This window comes from Phodopus roborovskii, unplaced genomic scaffold (genome assembly GCF_943737965.1).
Source record: "Phodopus roborovskii unplaced genomic scaffold, PHOROB, whole genome shotgun sequence".
NCBI classification, from domain to species: Eukaryota; Metazoa; Chordata; class Mammalia; order Rodentia; family Cricetidae; genus Phodopus; species Phodopus roborovskii.
This window is the reverse complement of record NW_026126622.1, coordinates 2906929-2924093: the sequence shown is the minus strand read 5'-3', so window position 1 is coordinate 2924093 and position 17165 is coordinate 2906929. Positions and strand designations below refer to the sequence as shown.

The following is a 17165-nucleotide window of genomic DNA, read 5'->3' as shown; positions in this document are numbered from 1 at the left end:
GAATCCAACATGGCAACTCAACCCAGAACTATTTCTTTACAGATAGATCATACTATGATGGTACATTCATGACTTACAGATGGTGGAAGTCTACGGTAATAATTTAGCTGGCAGGATAACTCCAGCCCATTCCCTGATGACTGAAGCGGAAGGGACTCAGGCAGGACTTTCAACAGTGGACTTTCCGCCATCTTGTTTTTTAGCTTTAAGATGAACTTTTTTCACATAGAAAAAAAAAAAAACAAGGATTCTAGGCAAAAACAAACAAACAAATAACTAGGTTGTGTGGTTCAGTGTTCCATTTCTTTATTTTACCTTCATCAAGGCAGGCCAAGTACAGATGCTGTACATTAAAAACATAAATACACCCCTCACAGTACTTCCATTTCCATACAAAGGACTTGTTCTACACACCGCTCTCTGAGGCACATAACTACAGTTAAATGTACAAAGAGCCATCCGCTGGTCCCACATAGCCAACTCCAATCAGCAAGACATCGATTAGTGTCCATATTCCTAGGCCACCAAAGCTGAAGAGCTTGCCAAGGCCTTCGCGCCACTGGCCCAGGTAGAAGCGATCTGCTCCAAATCCCCCAAGGGTGATGCTGCAAAAGAGAGAATGGCCCCAACTCTGTAAGTGCAGTCAGGCAGTTACTGCCGTGGCAGGGAAGGGTCCTGGAGGATCTAACTCCCATGACAAGAAGGCTGCCAATGGTGAACAACGATTCCAGCATGTGCCAGGGGAAAATTAGGAAACACTCTACTGAAATCCAATGTTTTCTCATTGCAGGGACCCAGCCTGCAAAGTGCTGGTATGGAGTTGGGAACTGAGTCTTTGAGGCACCTGACACACCTGGCAAACTCAAGTCAAGTCATCTAATCTTAGTTACTTCTCCCTAAAGATTTAGCGCTGAGTGATTCTTAAATTTCCTTTAAATTCTAGGATCCAACAAAGCTTGCCTATAACAGGAAAGCTCCAAACATTCCTAACAGTGCAGAGGAGAGGTGCGTGCCAACCAGCTCCAACAGGTACCCACCCATGGCCAACTCTGCTGGTGTCCTACCCCATCCCCAGTGCAGAGCAGTCTGTATCCACTGGAAGGTTCTGTATCTGAGCCAACTGAAAGGAAATACTAAGAGAAAAACCCTGCATCTATCTATACTGAACACAGCCTTTTCCTTGTTGTTAACCCTAAACAACAAAAGACAAGCATGTACACTGGACAGCATAAGCCATCTCAGGATGGAAGGTGAAGGCATGGGATGTACACGGGTCTGTGCAAGCACTACACTATTTGATAAAAGGTTTTGGTATCTGAGGGTGCCATGGAATAAGTGGCATTTTGGAGCAAACCCGCAGACATCTCCTTACAGTGAATGTTCTGAATAATCCACGTTGAGCTGTGACAAAAAAGCTTTCAAAACTTCAGTAACTTGCTCAGTGTAGCATGTGATGTAAAATGTTCACACACTTAGGGATCCCAGGCAAGGAGTGACATGGGAACTCTAGATCACCTTTGCAATTTTTCTGTCAGACTAAATTATTTTAAATTAAGAGGTCTCGTTTGTTGTTTCACCCAGCCTGGTGGCTCACACCTGTAACCCCAGTGCTTAGAGGTTGAGATAGGAATGTTGTGAGGGTGAGGCCTATCTGGACAACATAGTAAGTTCCAGGCCAGAGAGAACTGCACAGCAAGAACCCATCTCAAAGCTGGGTGTTGGTGGTGCACACCTTTAATGCCAGCACTCGGGAGGCAGAGGCAGGTGGATCTCTGTGAGTTCGAGGCCAGCCTGGTCTAGGACAGGCTCCAAACCTATACAGAGAAACCCTGTCTTGAACTGCTCCCTCCCCCTACAAAAAAGAAACTATCTCAAAAACAACAACAACAACAAAAAAAAAAACCAAACAGAGCAATCTGAAAGTCAGTCATGAGTCTGAATTTCAGCCACTACAGACAAAGCCCACAGACAGCCTGATGGGATTTGTGCTTCCGAGTTTTCACTGTGAATTCCTCTTTTAGTTTTCAATTACCCCTTCCCCCAGACAGGGTCCTTCTCTTTCCTCAGCCTAGATCCTAATACAGAGGCACTGTCGCCACCAAGGGGACCTTCAGCAATGCCTTCAGAGATTCTGATTAACAAAACTAGGGTGTCCTGGCAATTAGTAGTTAGGTTAGCATGCCAGCAGGCATTCCAGTAGGCACAGAGCAGCCCCAAGACCAACAGTAGACAGATGTGGAATACCGTCCAGCATCACACACTGCAGGCCTTAAGGTCTGGGCCTGATCTAAGACTTCAGATGTGAAGAAGGGCCTAACTTCCCATCAATCAATCCTTGAAGTCCCTCCCGCTTTCTCCTTGTGTGGGAAGAGCTGGTACAATTCTTTTAGACACAGCCGAAAAGTTTAATAATACACAAGTGTATTTTCTTCCCTTCTGTGCATATAGTATATGGTATATATGTATGCAGAGGCTAACTGGGGCTGCCTTGCTCTATTATCACCTGACTGCCCCTGAAGCTCACCCAGCCCCTGGGAACCAGTGGGACCCAGCATGCACTGCTGCAGTGGGTTTTCATGCTTGTCAGCAAGCACTCAACAAACTGAATCATCCATCTCCACCCAATACTCACTCACGTTTATGTAAGAGTTATAGGTATACAATTGTCTAGAAGAAAAACTATAGGTAATTTAAACTGGTTTTTGTGGGCCAGTGAGATGGCTCAGTAGGTTTAGGTACTTGTATTAAAAGCCTGGCGACCCAGGTGTGATCCCCAGAACCCAAGCAGTAGTGGAAGGAAAGAACCAACTCCACTGGATTGCCCTCTGGCTTCCACATGTGTGCTGTGCACACATGCACATGTGCACGCACAGGCGCGCGCACACACACATACACACAAATGTTTAAAATTTTTTTTCTTTTTTTCTAGTTTTCAGTTTGAACACATGGATTCTCTCTACAGAAACTAGTTACAATATACAATAGAGACCTGTTTCAAACAGTGCACAGTATTTTAGTGATTCGGGTGGGTATCTGGTTGTCTCTGACAGTGTGTAACAGTAGTTACAGCAAGTCACATCTTGGAGGTAGGGTGGGAGGGTAGCTAATGCCACTCAGTTCCACAGAGGTCCTTCTAATCTCCCATTGCTGTCTCTTGGCATCTACCTACACTAAGTGGGAGGCTCAGGAGAAGATGAGCCTGGTAGAGTATAATGCCTGGAAGATCCCATGGAGCCCAAAGAAATCCCAGGAACATTTAAAGTCAGCAGGACCAAAGCTTACCTCAGAGCCAGAGCAGTTGACCACTTATAGCCTCCAGTCCAGTTGCAATACTGCAGTTTTGGGAAAGTCCGGTTACCTTACACACACAAAAAAGGAAATACTTCTGAAACATGGGCACGTAAAATACTACTCTCACAGAGACTTACTTATGAACAATGGTCTTGTAATCTAGAATTTGAAAGAAGTTGAAGTTCCTTTACAAAAACATTTACTATGTCGAACAGCATGAAACAAAATCCTTGCCATTTAATGGACAGGTGCAGTGCCTACGTTAGTTAACTTGGGGTAACCATGTGGAGAGAAATATAAAACTGAATCTACCTTATACCATGTACAAAATGAATTCCAGAAGGGTTAGAAACCTAAATATGAAAAGCCACATTGCATTTTTTAAAAGAAAATGCCTTCTATCTTTATAAACCCAGACTAGGAACCCAATAAAAACACATGATAAAGGGGCTGATTCCAAAAGTAACTTAACCTCTGACCCCAAGTACATTTTAGAAGCTCTGTCCGTGACAGCTGTAGAGGTGGCCCCAGGGACAGAGTTCATGCATGCAAGCCTGAGAATCAGAGTTTGCATCTCCAGATCTAACAGAAAAGCTGAGCAGGCACGTAATCCTAGCACAGAGGAGGCAGGGACAGGAAAGCCCCCAGACCAGCTGACTAGCCAGAGCTGGAACTGGTGTGCTCTGGGCTCAATAAGGGATTCCCCCTCAATAGAGTAGAGAGTAATCAAGGAAGGCACTCAACACCAATTCCAGGCCTCCATATGCACCCCCCCCAGCCCAACACACACACACACACACACCATTCTGTTCATCATCAAAGATCTTCCAAGGAAAATGGAGTTCACAACCTGGGAAAGAACCTTAGGGCTATGGAAGGTTGTTACAAACAACGTAATAAACTCTAGCAACTGTCAATAGAAGATAGGAAGTACTAGAGAAGAGTTGAGTTATTAAGCAGTGTAAACTATGTCCATTACTGGGAATGTTAATAAAGGCAGCCATTCTGGAAGACAAAGGGCAGACACTCTCCTGAAAGGAAGCAGGGACTAAAGTTCAGATGATGAGTCACCTCTGTGAAGACACAGCAAGAGGACAAACACAAGCAATGTCCTCAGGCAGATAACATGCTATTGGTACTGACTGGTAGCTAATCCTGGTGACATTCAATCTGTTTTAGACCTGAGATAGTTTGCTTACTGCTCCCTCAAACTCTGTTCCTTACCCAAGCAATGAATGTGGTCTCGTACTGTGCAGTTGGCAAGATAGCGCTGCCGAGGACAGGCCACTGTCATACAGCTTGTGGAATTGGTACACTCATAGTCTGTTTCAGGAAGCTGCCAGCAAAACCTGCAAGTCATGTTGATGATGAAGTTCCTCTGGGGGTTGAGGTCTTGATCCTAAGGACCAAAGCACAAAGTAAATCAGTTATAATATGGCAGCTTGTTACAACATCTATAGATCAGTCACATGACATTAACTCCCTAAAAGGTATATTTAGGACCTGGCAGTAAGTAAGGGAAGCAGGTTCATAAGTAGCATCAAGGGGGGAAAATCTATATAGTTTACCTACAGAAAAAAGGCTATGGACTGGGTGTGGTGGTGCATGGTGGATTGCTTTAAGTTCAAGGCCAGTCTGATCTACAGAGTAAGTTCCAGGAGAGCCAGAATTACATAATGAGACCCCTTCTTAAAATAAATAAAGTCAGACAGAAAGGAAGGAAGGAAGGAAGAAAGAAGGAAAGAGAGAAAGAAAAAGGAAAAAGGGTAGTGGTGGTACACTCCTTTAATCCCAACACCTCAGAGGCAGAGGCAGAGGCAGGTGGGTCTCTCAGTTTAAGGCCAGCTTTTCCTATGTAGTAAGCTGTTGGAAAGCTATGGCTACACAGAGAAACCCTATTGTTTCAGAATGGTATTTTGTCACTTTCGTTAACTTTTAAATAGTGTATATTCATATTTGTATAATATTCAAAGAGGCTGGGAAGATGGCTCAGTGGTTAGGAATAACTGCAGATAGGATCCTAGGCTGAGAGTGGGTAAGGGGCTCCCACCCCAACCAAGAAACTGTCTGCAACTGGTACCCACTTTCATGGGAAAAATTACTCCTCTCCAATGGTGTCTCCTTGGGTATATTGCTACATTTCAGGGTAGGTGCCATGCCTGGGACAAGATGGTGGCCAACACAAAACCACAAAACGAACTCAATGGTATTTTTGTAGACTTTTTGTCTCAAATAGCTTTGTTTGGACATTTTTCATCTTATTGGTCTTTTGCTTGTATATTTTGGTTTCCAATTGTGTGTGTGTGTGTGTGTGTGTGAGAGAGAGAGAGAGAGAGAGAGAGAGAGAGAGAGAGAGAGAGAGAGAGAGAGAGAGAAAGAGTATATGTGTGTGTGTGTTTCTTGGGTTTCTATTTGCTTGGTTTTAAAGAGAGAGAAGAAAGTGTGTGGGGTTGGATGAGTACAAAGGTGGGAAGGAAATGGGAGAGGGGAAAAGCATGATCAGAATATACTGTAAGAAAGCTTTTTTAATTAAAAAAGAAGGTCCCCCTCAAAATCAAACACACAAAAAACAAAAGTTTTTTTTTCCAGAAAACCCAGGTTCATTCCCAGCACCCACATAGTGGTTCACAACCATCTCTAATTCCAGTTCTGGAGGATCTGATGTCCTCTTCTGGCCTCCGAGGGCACCAGAGGCAGATGGCTGCAAAGATATGCAAAACATTCATACACTGAAAAAGAAAATGAAGAAAGAAACAAAGAGCAGGATGGGGAGATGTGTTTTCTATCTCACTTCAACACCTCAGGGCTCAGAAGAAACATGTGACAGGTAGAGCTTTGAGTTACTGCCGTCATGTGGCTGATGTGTCAAGTGCTCACAGTCAGGCAAGGGTAAACACAATTTAGAACTGAGGGGAGGCCATGTGCTATGCTCACATTAAGGATCAAATTGGGGCCAGAGCTCAGTGTCTCTCAACAAAGGCAATCACCTGACCTTTCCACCTACCGGATAGGTTCACTTCCTTATTTTCCCAGAGAGCTACCAGGTATCCCTTGCATCTACTCAACCCATCTTTACACCACTAGGAATGAGACAGGATAGAAAGAAGAAAAGTTTATGGGAACATGGGAAGGGAATGAAGCCCCTTGCTCTGAGGTCTAGTTTGTGTTTCCTGCATGCTGACAGTTAAAAATCTCACACCAACCCATAAAACCCAAACTGTCCAGGAGCAAAGCTTCCTTCCCTAAGGTAAGACCAAGCATTCACTCAAGGCCAGAAAGTCTGGAGTCTTGTCTGTACCTGTATCATGGTTCCTCTTCATCCCCAGCACATTCCATGGAACCACTGTACAATTTCATTTCAAAGGCTATGCTTTAGGAAAACTAAATAAACCAGGCCATACTTTTCATTTAAATTTTAAGCCAGATTCTTTGAATCTTGCTATAAATTACAGCCTTTAAAGAGTATAACCTTGAAAGTTATAGGATCATATATAGAGCTACTGTAAAGACACCAAGTATAACTTTGAAGAAAACAGCAACTTTGTCTTGGAGTACACAGTACCCTTTTCTTAACACACACTCTCTCTTTCAACACCCATTCTCAAGTCTAGAGTGCGCACACCACATATCTGTACTTCAATAACCTTTGCTCTACTCTGACTTGGTGTAGAACTCTTCTCTGTGGCCTAGCCATGGACATGGCTTTATCTAAGTGAGAGGTCCCTGACAGAATACTGGCCACAGAGTTATGCTGCCTCCCACCACTGACAAGACTGAACCCTTTGCAAATTCACTGCAGTAAAAGGACATTACCGTCCCTCTGTGCCCCAGTTCTCACTACTAAGAATGCAGACACTCATGAAGGACTTAGGCTAGTACACTAACACCTTCCAATCCCACAAAGCAACATTGCCACCCAATAACAAGCAGCCTGTTTTTAACATTATAACTGAAACAGGAATAACTTGGTATGGAAGGAGGTGGAAGATTTTATTTATAGCAATGTTTATTTTAGTGTGTGTCATATGTATGTGTTCTTGTGTGTGTCCATTTGTGTACCTGCTTGTAGAAGACAGAGACTGACATGCAGTCTCTTCCCTGATAGTTCTCTACTGAACTTTGAGTTCCAAATTCAGGTCCTCAGGCTTGCACAGCAATCGCTTTACTGACTAAGCCATCAGCCAGTCCTAGATTCTGCTAGATTGTCTGGCTAGTCCTCTTGTGTCTGCGTCTCCAGTGCTGGGATTATAGGTGCACACAGCCATGACTAGAGTTTTACACTGGTGCTGGGGGTCCAAACTCCAGTCTTTGTCCTTGCATAGCAAGTATCTTACCAAGTGAGCTATCTTCTCAGCCCAAGACTTCCATTTTTTTTGGGGGGGGAATGGCTATACGAAGTATGTGTTCTACCACTGAGATAAACTCCTAGAACCAAATGTAATAGTTAAAAAATATTTTGCAGTGTGGTCATAAAAGACCAATATCAAATTATTTCCAGATATATCCTGACACATGCCTGGTTCTAACCAGTGTAAGCTACATTACTAACGCTATACTCCATGCAGTTGGAATGAGAAAACTGCAATACTTACAATGCAGGTAACAGAAGGTTTCACTGTACAGTCAAAAGTGACAGGCTTCCCATAAGTACAGGAGAAATTGGTCGCACACTCTACACAGTCTGCAGGAAGGCGGCTACACAAACCATTGCTTGGACACTTCATCATGTAAGGGGGGATTTCAGTACTTTCTGTGAGGTGGGAGAGCAGCTTATTCTCTATGGATAGTGATCAGAAGAACAGTGAAAGACAGTGGAGAGACATCATTAGCCATGAATGACAATTCTCTAAGGTGGAAAGATCAACTATTAGCTATGACACATGTACTAAGAGGGGTTCTGTCACCAGCTAGCTAGGACCAGGTAACCAGTGTGACATTAGTAAAAGGCATGTCATCCCTGCCTCCCAAGTGGCTATGAAATCTGACAGACTCACTGACAGACAATGCAGGGAAAGTGCTGGGTTCAAGTACAAGACCCAACAGCTACAGGCACAGGTTAAAAACTAAAGCTTGGGCAAGGAAAAGTCTGCAAAATCCCAGAGGGAGTGTTTGGCAGAATTGGAACCAGAACATACATCTCTCCAAATCCAATCCAATGTCTTTTTACTGGTAGAAAAATGAGGCCACTGACACCCAATTCTAGAAAATAACTGTTATTAGTATGCATGCCAAATTACAATCTGTGAAATACCTCTGCCAGTTTCAAGTTCAAGTCCCTGAAATAATGGAACTCCAAAGAGATGAACCCACAGAGCCAGCATCCATTTAGCAAAAACAGGACTACTTAGAAAACTGGCCTAAAGTGGTCAACTCTATAAAACATCCCCCCCCCCCCAATTACGATCTCTGTGAGACCTGAGGCTGGACAGTTCAAATCTCAAAACTTGAAATGGCCAGGTCAGGCTAACTACAGTGGCCAGAAATATTGAGGAAATAAAGGCCCCACAGGGGTAATTTCCTCAAGCTCTCAATAGCAGAACCCCACCGGGGTTCTTCAGGTATTCATCCTGCCCTTTGCACAGAATTAGGGATGCACTATAGACATTTTGTAGTTTTAATTCAAGGGAAAATAGCAGTGGTTAAGGTACTGGGAGGCAGTAGAAAACAATAAAACAGAAATGAGGAGTGTGGGGCTGGATAAAGAGGTGAATCATAGATTTCAAAAAGAAATCAAATATCAAGCGGTCTTACTGAATATGTCTGTCTGCCCTTATCTGCATATCTAAATAACATCAAGTAGCCGAAATAAAAACGTGACTTCTTACACTAAAGAAATGTTTATCGAAAACAGAGAGAGGGAAAACCTGCTCGATAGAAATATGCACATTTACAGAATAGAAAATGTCTAGTACCTGCTGCCCTGGGAACTACTGTGAATGTGCGTGTTGGGCCCGGATCCTTTATTGACTGAGCCAGCGGCTGCGAATGCTCTAAATTTAAGGATCCTACAATTAGAGAAACACGTTATCCTGGGATATGGCACCCTTGGTTTGTGTGCTACACAGGTAGGGGCTGCGCAGGGCAGACATGGTTCGTGAAACGGAAACGACCGTGTGGACTCGGGTTCTGGGCTACCGCCGCCGGGGAACGCGGGGCTTTCCGGCCCGGCTGGAGCGCGCCGCGGCCTCGGCCCGGAGGGCTGCGGCGCCCGGTCATCGGTCGGCATCCCGCGGGTCCTGGGGCCCTCGTGCCACTAGCTCGCCCGGTGCGGTCCCCGGCCTTGAACTCACCATCGCCGGACAGAATGTAGCACTGGGAGAGGAAGAGCAGCACGCGGGACAGACGGCGGACAGACAGCAGCGGCTCTGCCGCAGCCGCCATCTTGCCGGTGCGCACGCGCACTTCCGGGCCAGGAGGCGGGGCTGTGGGGCGCGACGAAGTGGGCGTGTCCGGGCGCGGCCCGCAGGCGCACTGCTGCTGGGCTCCGCCACCGGCACCGCCGGTTCCCAGCACCGAGGCCAGCAGCCCGAGCTGGCTCGGACTTGAATCGACATCATGCCCTTTGAAGAGGTGTACCTCTCTTTCCACTGGGAGCCTGGGAGAGGGCGGTGATGAAGTTACCCATTTATTTACGTTGACCCATGCAGCTAGGGATGTAGTCCTAGAGGGACAGGTGGCTGGCCGGGGTCCCAGGTGCCAGGACCCAGGACTTTTGCTTTAGGTTTCACCACAGTCTAACTTTGTGGGGAGGGCACGCGGTTCTTACAGTTCCTCTGAGACTGGGAAAAGCAGGTCAGGCCTCAGGGGCCTTGGGTAAGAGCCTAGTGTGTGGGATTTTCCACGGAAGAATCCCAGCCCTGCCTCACCGAGAGAGACGACCAACCTTGAGGAGGGGAGCTGCTCTCAGCGAACTGCACTGTTTCCATCACACCTATCTCGGGAACCCCTGGCCCACATGTTAGCTCACAACCATCCATAAGTACAGTTCCAGGGATCTAGTGACCTCTTCTGGCCTTTGCAGGCACCTATAGTGCACAGATATACAGGCAGACGAAACAACCATACACACAAAATAATTTTAAATTTTCAGAAATACAGCCCACAGGCACAGACAGGCAAATCTCCGTGAATTCCAGGCCATCCAGGTCTACATACTTGAGATCCTGTCTCATTAAAAAAACAAAAAACAAAAAACAAAAAAAAAAAAAAAAAAAAACAAAAAAGTCAGAAATACACTTGAACACTTGATTCAGCAAATAAGTGGAACACCCCAGTAATTCATCCCTAGAAAAGCAATGTGGCATGGCATATACATTGCAGAGGTTCTAGAAATGCCATGTGGTGCATTTTATTTGGAAATTTTTTTTTAATAAATAAGGAATTGTGGTTTAGAAGCATTAAAACTGCAACTTGTAACCTACAATGCAAATAACAGATTACACAAAATTTCTTTGAGGTTCATAGTCCTTTGCCACTAACACAATATTAGTACTTCTCTTACCATTGCGGGCTAAGTGATGTAATGATTCCAACTTTGGACACGAACATTCTGAGTGGCCTTTAGTAAAACAGCCATAGATATATCTGAGGCATGTGTATTAGAAAAGAAGACACACACACCTATGTTCAAAAAGACCATGGGCTTTTATTTAAAGTCTATTTTTGTTGTTTGTTGAGAGGTGGCATTCGCTGGGAATGGATCCCAGGGCCTCGTATGTGCAAGGCAGAGCTGTAGTCACAAACTGACAGCCCCCAGGCTGGAAGCAAGACTATGGAGGAAGAAGGCAGCATACTGTTTGATAACATTCTCACCATTTTACCAGTGAGCCCTCTGAAGTCTTGATGTGTTGTCACTTTCTCCAGCTTCTCCTGTTTAGTCTCAGAACACAATGAAATCTGTATATATCAAATAATCTGTATATATCAAATAATCATTTTCGTTTTAGATGAACTCATTAGTGGCCTATCAGTGGCCCAAAGGTTCTTAGAAGTACTAATATCTTAAGTTCTCAAGAAAATGTAGAAGTACAAGGAGCAGACTTCAAAAGTCTTCCTCAGCATTCAGAGTGCGTGAATTTTTTAAGTTCTTCAATTTTTCAATGACAGAAGCTATTGGAATTTCTCCATGAATTTTGTTGTCTCTTGTTCGAACATTTACTGCATTATTTACCTTTTCCTTTTCACCAACCACTGTAGAAAAGAAAGTGAAATAAACATGTTTAATATTAATGATTTACCAATCATGAAGTTAACAGTCATTTAGCACATGCCTGAATTGCCCCTCAATATTACTTACTAAACTTCAGTCTATCGAGCATTAGATTCCCCCCTCAATAGTTAAGTGTCTTGAGGGGAGGGATGGTGTCTGTGCCTCTTTCCTGTCTATTTCGGAATACACTGTTGTGGTGTTGGAACACAAATGGGAAGGGAATTTTTACAGCCATCTGATTCTTTCTATCCTATTTGATGACTCCAAGGAAATATGTGGCTGGATCCAGGCAAGCCAACCAGAATTTTCTAAGATGTGGGGGAAAGCCTGTTCTCTCTAGTAATCCATGCTGTGAGAAGATGCAGGAATGTGCATCCATGTTCCTTTCCACACAGAAAGAAGAAATTGTGAAGAGGGATTTAGAGGCTATTCAAAAGTATAAAGGGTCAGAACAAAACAGGAACTAGAAATGGAGAGACACTGTCCTAGTGAGGGCTGAGTTCCTGGTTACTTTTTCAATACCTTGGCTATTGATTTTTCTTTCTGGCATCAGTCACTCTGGCACCCTTCCAGTAAAATAATATGAGATTTATAACACAACGAGAACCTGATGGAAACATCCAATTCTTTCTACAAGGCAAACATTACCAGTGAACAACTGTCGATAGAACAAGTCTGGGTTTTTTTTATTTTTATTTTTTCTTTCTGCTACAGAATCTTTTAACTTACAGGACATACCCATACCATACTTCAGGCATGTCAATATCAGTTTCTCTTGATTTTATTGTAATTTTCACTTGTTTCTTTTTTAAAAGCCACATTTTTAGACTTTGTACCCAATTATATATCTCTGAGAATGTTACTTATTCATCTTTCTTTGAATCATTTAAAATTTAGAATCTTTTCTACACATAGTTTAATGACCCAATTTCTAATAAACCAGAAAATCGAAGAGGAGCATCTGGGCCTTGCATCAGGGTGGGGCAGAAGTGTGCAATTCCAAGAAATGATCTTGGTGTCTGTCTCCATTTGGGCTTAAATGTTAGCTGCTGCTAGTGATGCTGCAGCACGGACTCCTCGTGTGCTACAACTCAACAGTCGACTTGACTTGTAATAAGTAGTTACTCCATCTTCCTCCTTTTTATTTTCTTTAATTCCCAAGCCAAGCAATTGAAGAAGTGTATGAGATTAAATTACCCAAAATAAAATTATACTGCAATAGCTGTGCATGCCGTATCTTCTTATTTAGTGTACAGCTCTCATCTAAGTCCACATCAGCCATAAAGCCTTCTTGAAAACATTCCTTGGACACCTAGAAGACAGAGGGATATGCCTGACATTATGTCATTGATGGTAGCCAGGCTCCACAGAAGCCTGGTTTCCCAGCTCCTTGTACTAACACCCTGTGTAGTGATTGGCACTTCATTCAGACTTGGTCTGTGTGAGTCACAGAAAGACACGGAAGGGAGGGTGTATTACTATTAAATCTAGGTTGTCAAAGCCTCCCTTGCTCTGGAGGGCATTCCAACAGCCTGAGAAGAAGCTCACACATGGGCATGGTACTCATGTCCTTAGCTGCATGCTTACAAGAGGCCATGCTAGAACCAACCAGCTAGGGGGCTAAAAAGATGGCTCAGCAGTTAAGATCAAGTATTGCTCTTGCAGAGGACCCAGTTTTGGTTCCCAGCACACTCATAATGGCTCAACACTCCACCCTCATAGTTCCGGGGGATCTGGTACCCTCTTCTAAACTCTTCAGGCACCAGGCACAGACAGACAGGCAGGAAAGCACTCATACAGAGAAGATAAATGAGCCAGGTATAATGATGCACACCTTTAATCCCACATTCAGGAGGCAGCCTTATTTATGTTCCAGGACAGCCAGGGCTACAGTCATTTGAAGACAGGTCCTGTCTTTAAAAAAAAAAAAAAATCCCAAATATATAAATAAACAAAAATTTTAAAAAATTTAAAAATAGAAATCAACAAGCTAAGCTGCTTCCAGACTCCTAACCTCTTCCCCTGAAAGTAAGACAATAAATATCAGATGTTATAAGCTGCAGATAATAAGATATTCTACCCCAGTAAAGATACATGGGAAAGAGTAAGTGTGAAGTGCTCAAAAACACTCATTTCTCCAAAACATTAAGGAAGCAGTTCTGATGCAGCCCCACAGACACAATTCACGTATTGCTCCCATTGACTGAAAGCACAGGTTGTCAACATGCTTATAAGGAACTACAGTCCTAGAACTCATGCTGTAGACCAGGCTGGCCTCCAACTCACAGAGATCTGGCTGCCTCTGCCTCTCAAGTGCTGGGATTAAAGGTGTGGCATGCACCACCACCATTGGGCATTATCTTAAAGCATGCATGGTATGCTACACAAAATACATGCATGGTATCCGACACAAAATACATGGCAAGTTATTGTATACTTCAAATGTCTGTTATTTTACCTGAAGTGCATAATTTTCACAAGTTGGACCCACAGGGATGACCATTACCTGTCGAGGAGACAGCCAGAGAGGCCTGGAAAATATGTAAAATATGTATGTTCAGAGTCATTTCAAATGAGCACTTGTGTGATTAAAAGTAGCAACGCTTTCTCGGGGCAAGTTTTACAAGACAGTGGTATTGGTACAATGGCACAGAAGCAAATGGAACTTTATGTTGGAAGCATCAGAGCAGACAGAAAAGGAGGCCTGGAATCTGAGAGGAAAAGAGAGAGGACACATTATTGCACTCCTGGGCATCTATTCCAGAAGTCTTGTGTCTACACAGCACCTCCACACTGCTATCCACAGTGGCTTTACTTAGAGCAGCTCCAGACGGAAAACACCCAATTGTGCTTCAGTGGGTGAACAGTCCAAAATGGTCAATCACACTTTGGAACACCAAGAGCAATCACAGTGAACTGATAGAATAAAGATGGCGTTCAAGGGAATTCTATGTGACTCATTTATGTGACATTCTTGAAGTGACAAAATCATGGAGAAAAAAAAATAGGTGTGCGGTTGCGGGATTGGTAGATAGCAGAGGGATTGTGCATGTGTGGCATGAGCAGTTGTTACAAATGATGGCATTTTTCAGTACTACGACTGGTGGTGATCACTTCATGTTTCCAGTGATACATATGGAACTAAACACACCCGTGCATAGAATTGAGCACATGTGAAATGGCAACATCTATGTAATTCTACAACATGTTATCACTGAGGGAAAGTGGGCAAATTATACAGCTCTCTGTATTACTTCTCACAACTACATGTGAACCTAGGATTGTGTCAAATACAATGCTGCTTTTAATGAATATAGAGGGCAATGTTTGATGTGAGACACATTGACCTTTTCCTTCATTGTGGTGAGAACTTAGTTAAAGGTGGAATGGAGTACAATGGGACTATTCTCAGCTGCTACCTTATGAATGTCCATATTCACATACTTTTTCTTAAATGACAGAAATAAAATAACACATAAAACAAACATAATCAAACAATGGCAAAACTCATAAGCACCGTGTATAAAGCTAAAAGTAAATGTTTCTGTCTATACTCTGGTCTCATCCTACCCACATGCTGTTTCCCCCCAGGGACCCTCAATTTTGGAGACATTTTCATCAAAAGTCTGGCAGGGAGAATGGCCGAGTCCCTGAAGAGAGACTGGTCCCTCCACACAGGATCACCTTTTGCCCCCTTCTGCATGTCCCCATCCCACCAGTTTCCCTTAGGTTTTGGCCCACTTCCCTACTCCATCCCAGCACAAGACACCTATTTCTACCCATTTCACCTCACCTACTTCTACCTATTTAAACCAGAGCCAACTGTTCAGAGATATAAACATGCTAACTCATACACAGCAGCATGCATTTTTGGCCTCTGTAGATCGAAACTCTGTGAGACCACAGTGCATGGCTCTAGGTGAGTTATTTGGGACACACACAGACTTGCTAGCAATGCAGGGTCTTTGCAAGATGCTCAATTCAGAAATTTCCCACCTTACTTTCACTGCTCAGACAGATGAGCACAGCATGCTGCTGCGGGACAGTGTCACCAAGAAGGCAGCATCACCTGGCAAGACTGATTCCATTACACAGAACTTTCAAAGGAAAATGAGGAAGTGGCCCTGGCAGTGGTACCCAAAGTCTACTATGGGAGCTGCAAGGATTTTTTGTAGGGACAATAGCTCTGGAGACAGAACTAAGCTCTATTAGCAGACAGGAGCTATTGTTCCACTGGTGGCTGTTGGCTTGCAGCATCAGTATCCTAGGGTGTGTTACCTTAGTACCAGCTGTTACCATGCTGTTGGTGAGTCCAGTGATGATGGCTCACCTCCTCACTTCTCTGCTAAGAAAGTGCTACATGGTACTGCTGGCAGAGCAGAACAAAACAACATCCAGGGTTTCCATCTTTTCTAAGGAAATCACTAGCTTCTGGCATCTGTCTTGAATAATGAAAGAGACCTAAAACAGTCAACTGCCCCAAACTAGCTGGCTGTTCCCATGGATAAGGACTGGTCTTTACTGATGAGAATTGAGTTCTCAGAAAAGTTTTAGCAATGTGGAACCAAATGAGATCACATTCATGTGGTGGAGTCCATGAATAGCCCCTGTTGGCCCCAGTTTGTGAACCACTGATTGAGTTCTCTTGAATATTCAAAAACTCAACAGTGAGGGCCTTTTGCTGGGTAATGCCACCATAATAGCTGTCTTAGTTTCTATTGCTATGATAAAAAACTGTGACTAAAGCAACTTGGGATAAAGGGTTTATACTGCATACACTTCCACACTATTGTCCATCACCAAAGGAAGCCAGGACAGGAACTCAAGCAGGGCAGGAATCTGGAAGCAGGAACTGATGCGGAGGCCATGGAGGGGTGCTGCTTACTGTCTTGCTCCCCATGCCTGCTCAGCCTGCTTTCTTATAGAACCCAGGACCACCAGCCCAGGGATAGGACCACCCTCAATGGGCTGGGCTCTCCCCCACCAATCACTACTTACAAAAACATCTTACTGCAAAAATCCACAAACTCCTGGAGTACAATCGAAGCAAGGGAGGAGTGATAATATGAACAAAGGAGTCAAGACCATGATGGGCAAACCCACAGAAACAGTTGACCCAAGCTAGTGAGAGATCACTGGCTCAGGTCTGACAAATGGGGATCCTGCATAAGACTGAACTAGACTCCCTTAATATAGGTGACAATGGTGTGTCTGGGACAATATTTGAGATCACTGGCAGTGGGTCCAAGATTTAACACTAATGCACAAACTAACTTAGTGGAGTCCATTCTATATGGAGAGATACCTTGCTTAGCCTAGACACTGGGGTATGGGGGTGGAGAGGTGCCTTGGTCCTTGCCTCAGAGAGATGATGGTACAGACTTAGTAGACTTCCTAGGAGAGGCTTTATCCTCTCCATGGAGCAGATGAGGGGGGAGTGGGAGGAAAGGAGGGAGGGGAAACTGGGATTGGAATGTAAAAAATAAATAATTAAAAAAAAAAACAATCTTACAACCAGATCCCATAGAGAGGCATTTTCTCAATTGAGGTTCCCTCCTCTCAGATGACATGTCAAGTTGACACAAGACCATCCAGCAGAAGTCCCATGGATGATATGACCATTATCCCTTTTTCCCAATCCTGTCATCTATTTTTTTCATTCTGA

At 43.9% G+C, this 17165-nt stretch overlaps 2 protein-coding genes across 3 annotated transcripts in view; both read right to left on the bottom strand.

The window, feature by feature from the left end:
- Positions 1-281: 281 nt before the first annotated feature.
- Positions 282-9704, bottom strand: Tm2d3 (TM2 domain containing 3). Of its 2 annotated transcripts, XM_051206472.1 has the most exons (6): positions 9582-9704; positions 9204-9296; positions 7884-8068; positions 4516-4690; positions 3283-3358; positions 282-605 (listed from the first exon to the last, which is right to left on the bottom strand). In XM_051206472.1, the coding sequence occupies exons 1-6, from the start codon at positions 9670-9672 to the stop codon at positions 440-442; spliced, it is 786 nt and encodes a 261-aa protein (XP_051062429.1). In that variant the 5' UTR covers positions 9673-9704; the 3' UTR covers positions 282-439. The 2 variants fall into 2 exon arrangements, with proteins under 2 accessions (XP_051062429.1, XP_051062430.1); XM_051206473.1 differs by lacking the exon at positions 9204-9296 and having other exon boundaries at positions 9582-9673.
- Positions 9705-11245: 1541 nt separating this feature from the next.
- Tars3 (threonyl-tRNA synthetase 3) overlaps positions 11246-17165 on the bottom strand; it is a 44476-nt gene continuing 38556 nt past the window's right edge. Inside the window, exons 17-19 of the mRNA XM_051206451.1 lie at positions 13959-14031; positions 12698-12812; positions 11246-11481 (exon numbers count right to left, since the gene is read on the bottom strand). Of these exons, the coding sequence (XP_051062408.1) occupies positions 11333-11481; positions 12698-12812; positions 13959-14031 (337 nt within the window). The 3' untranslated portion in view covers positions 11246-11332. The remainder of the gene's footprint in view (positions 11482-12697; positions 12813-13958; positions 14032-17165) is intronic.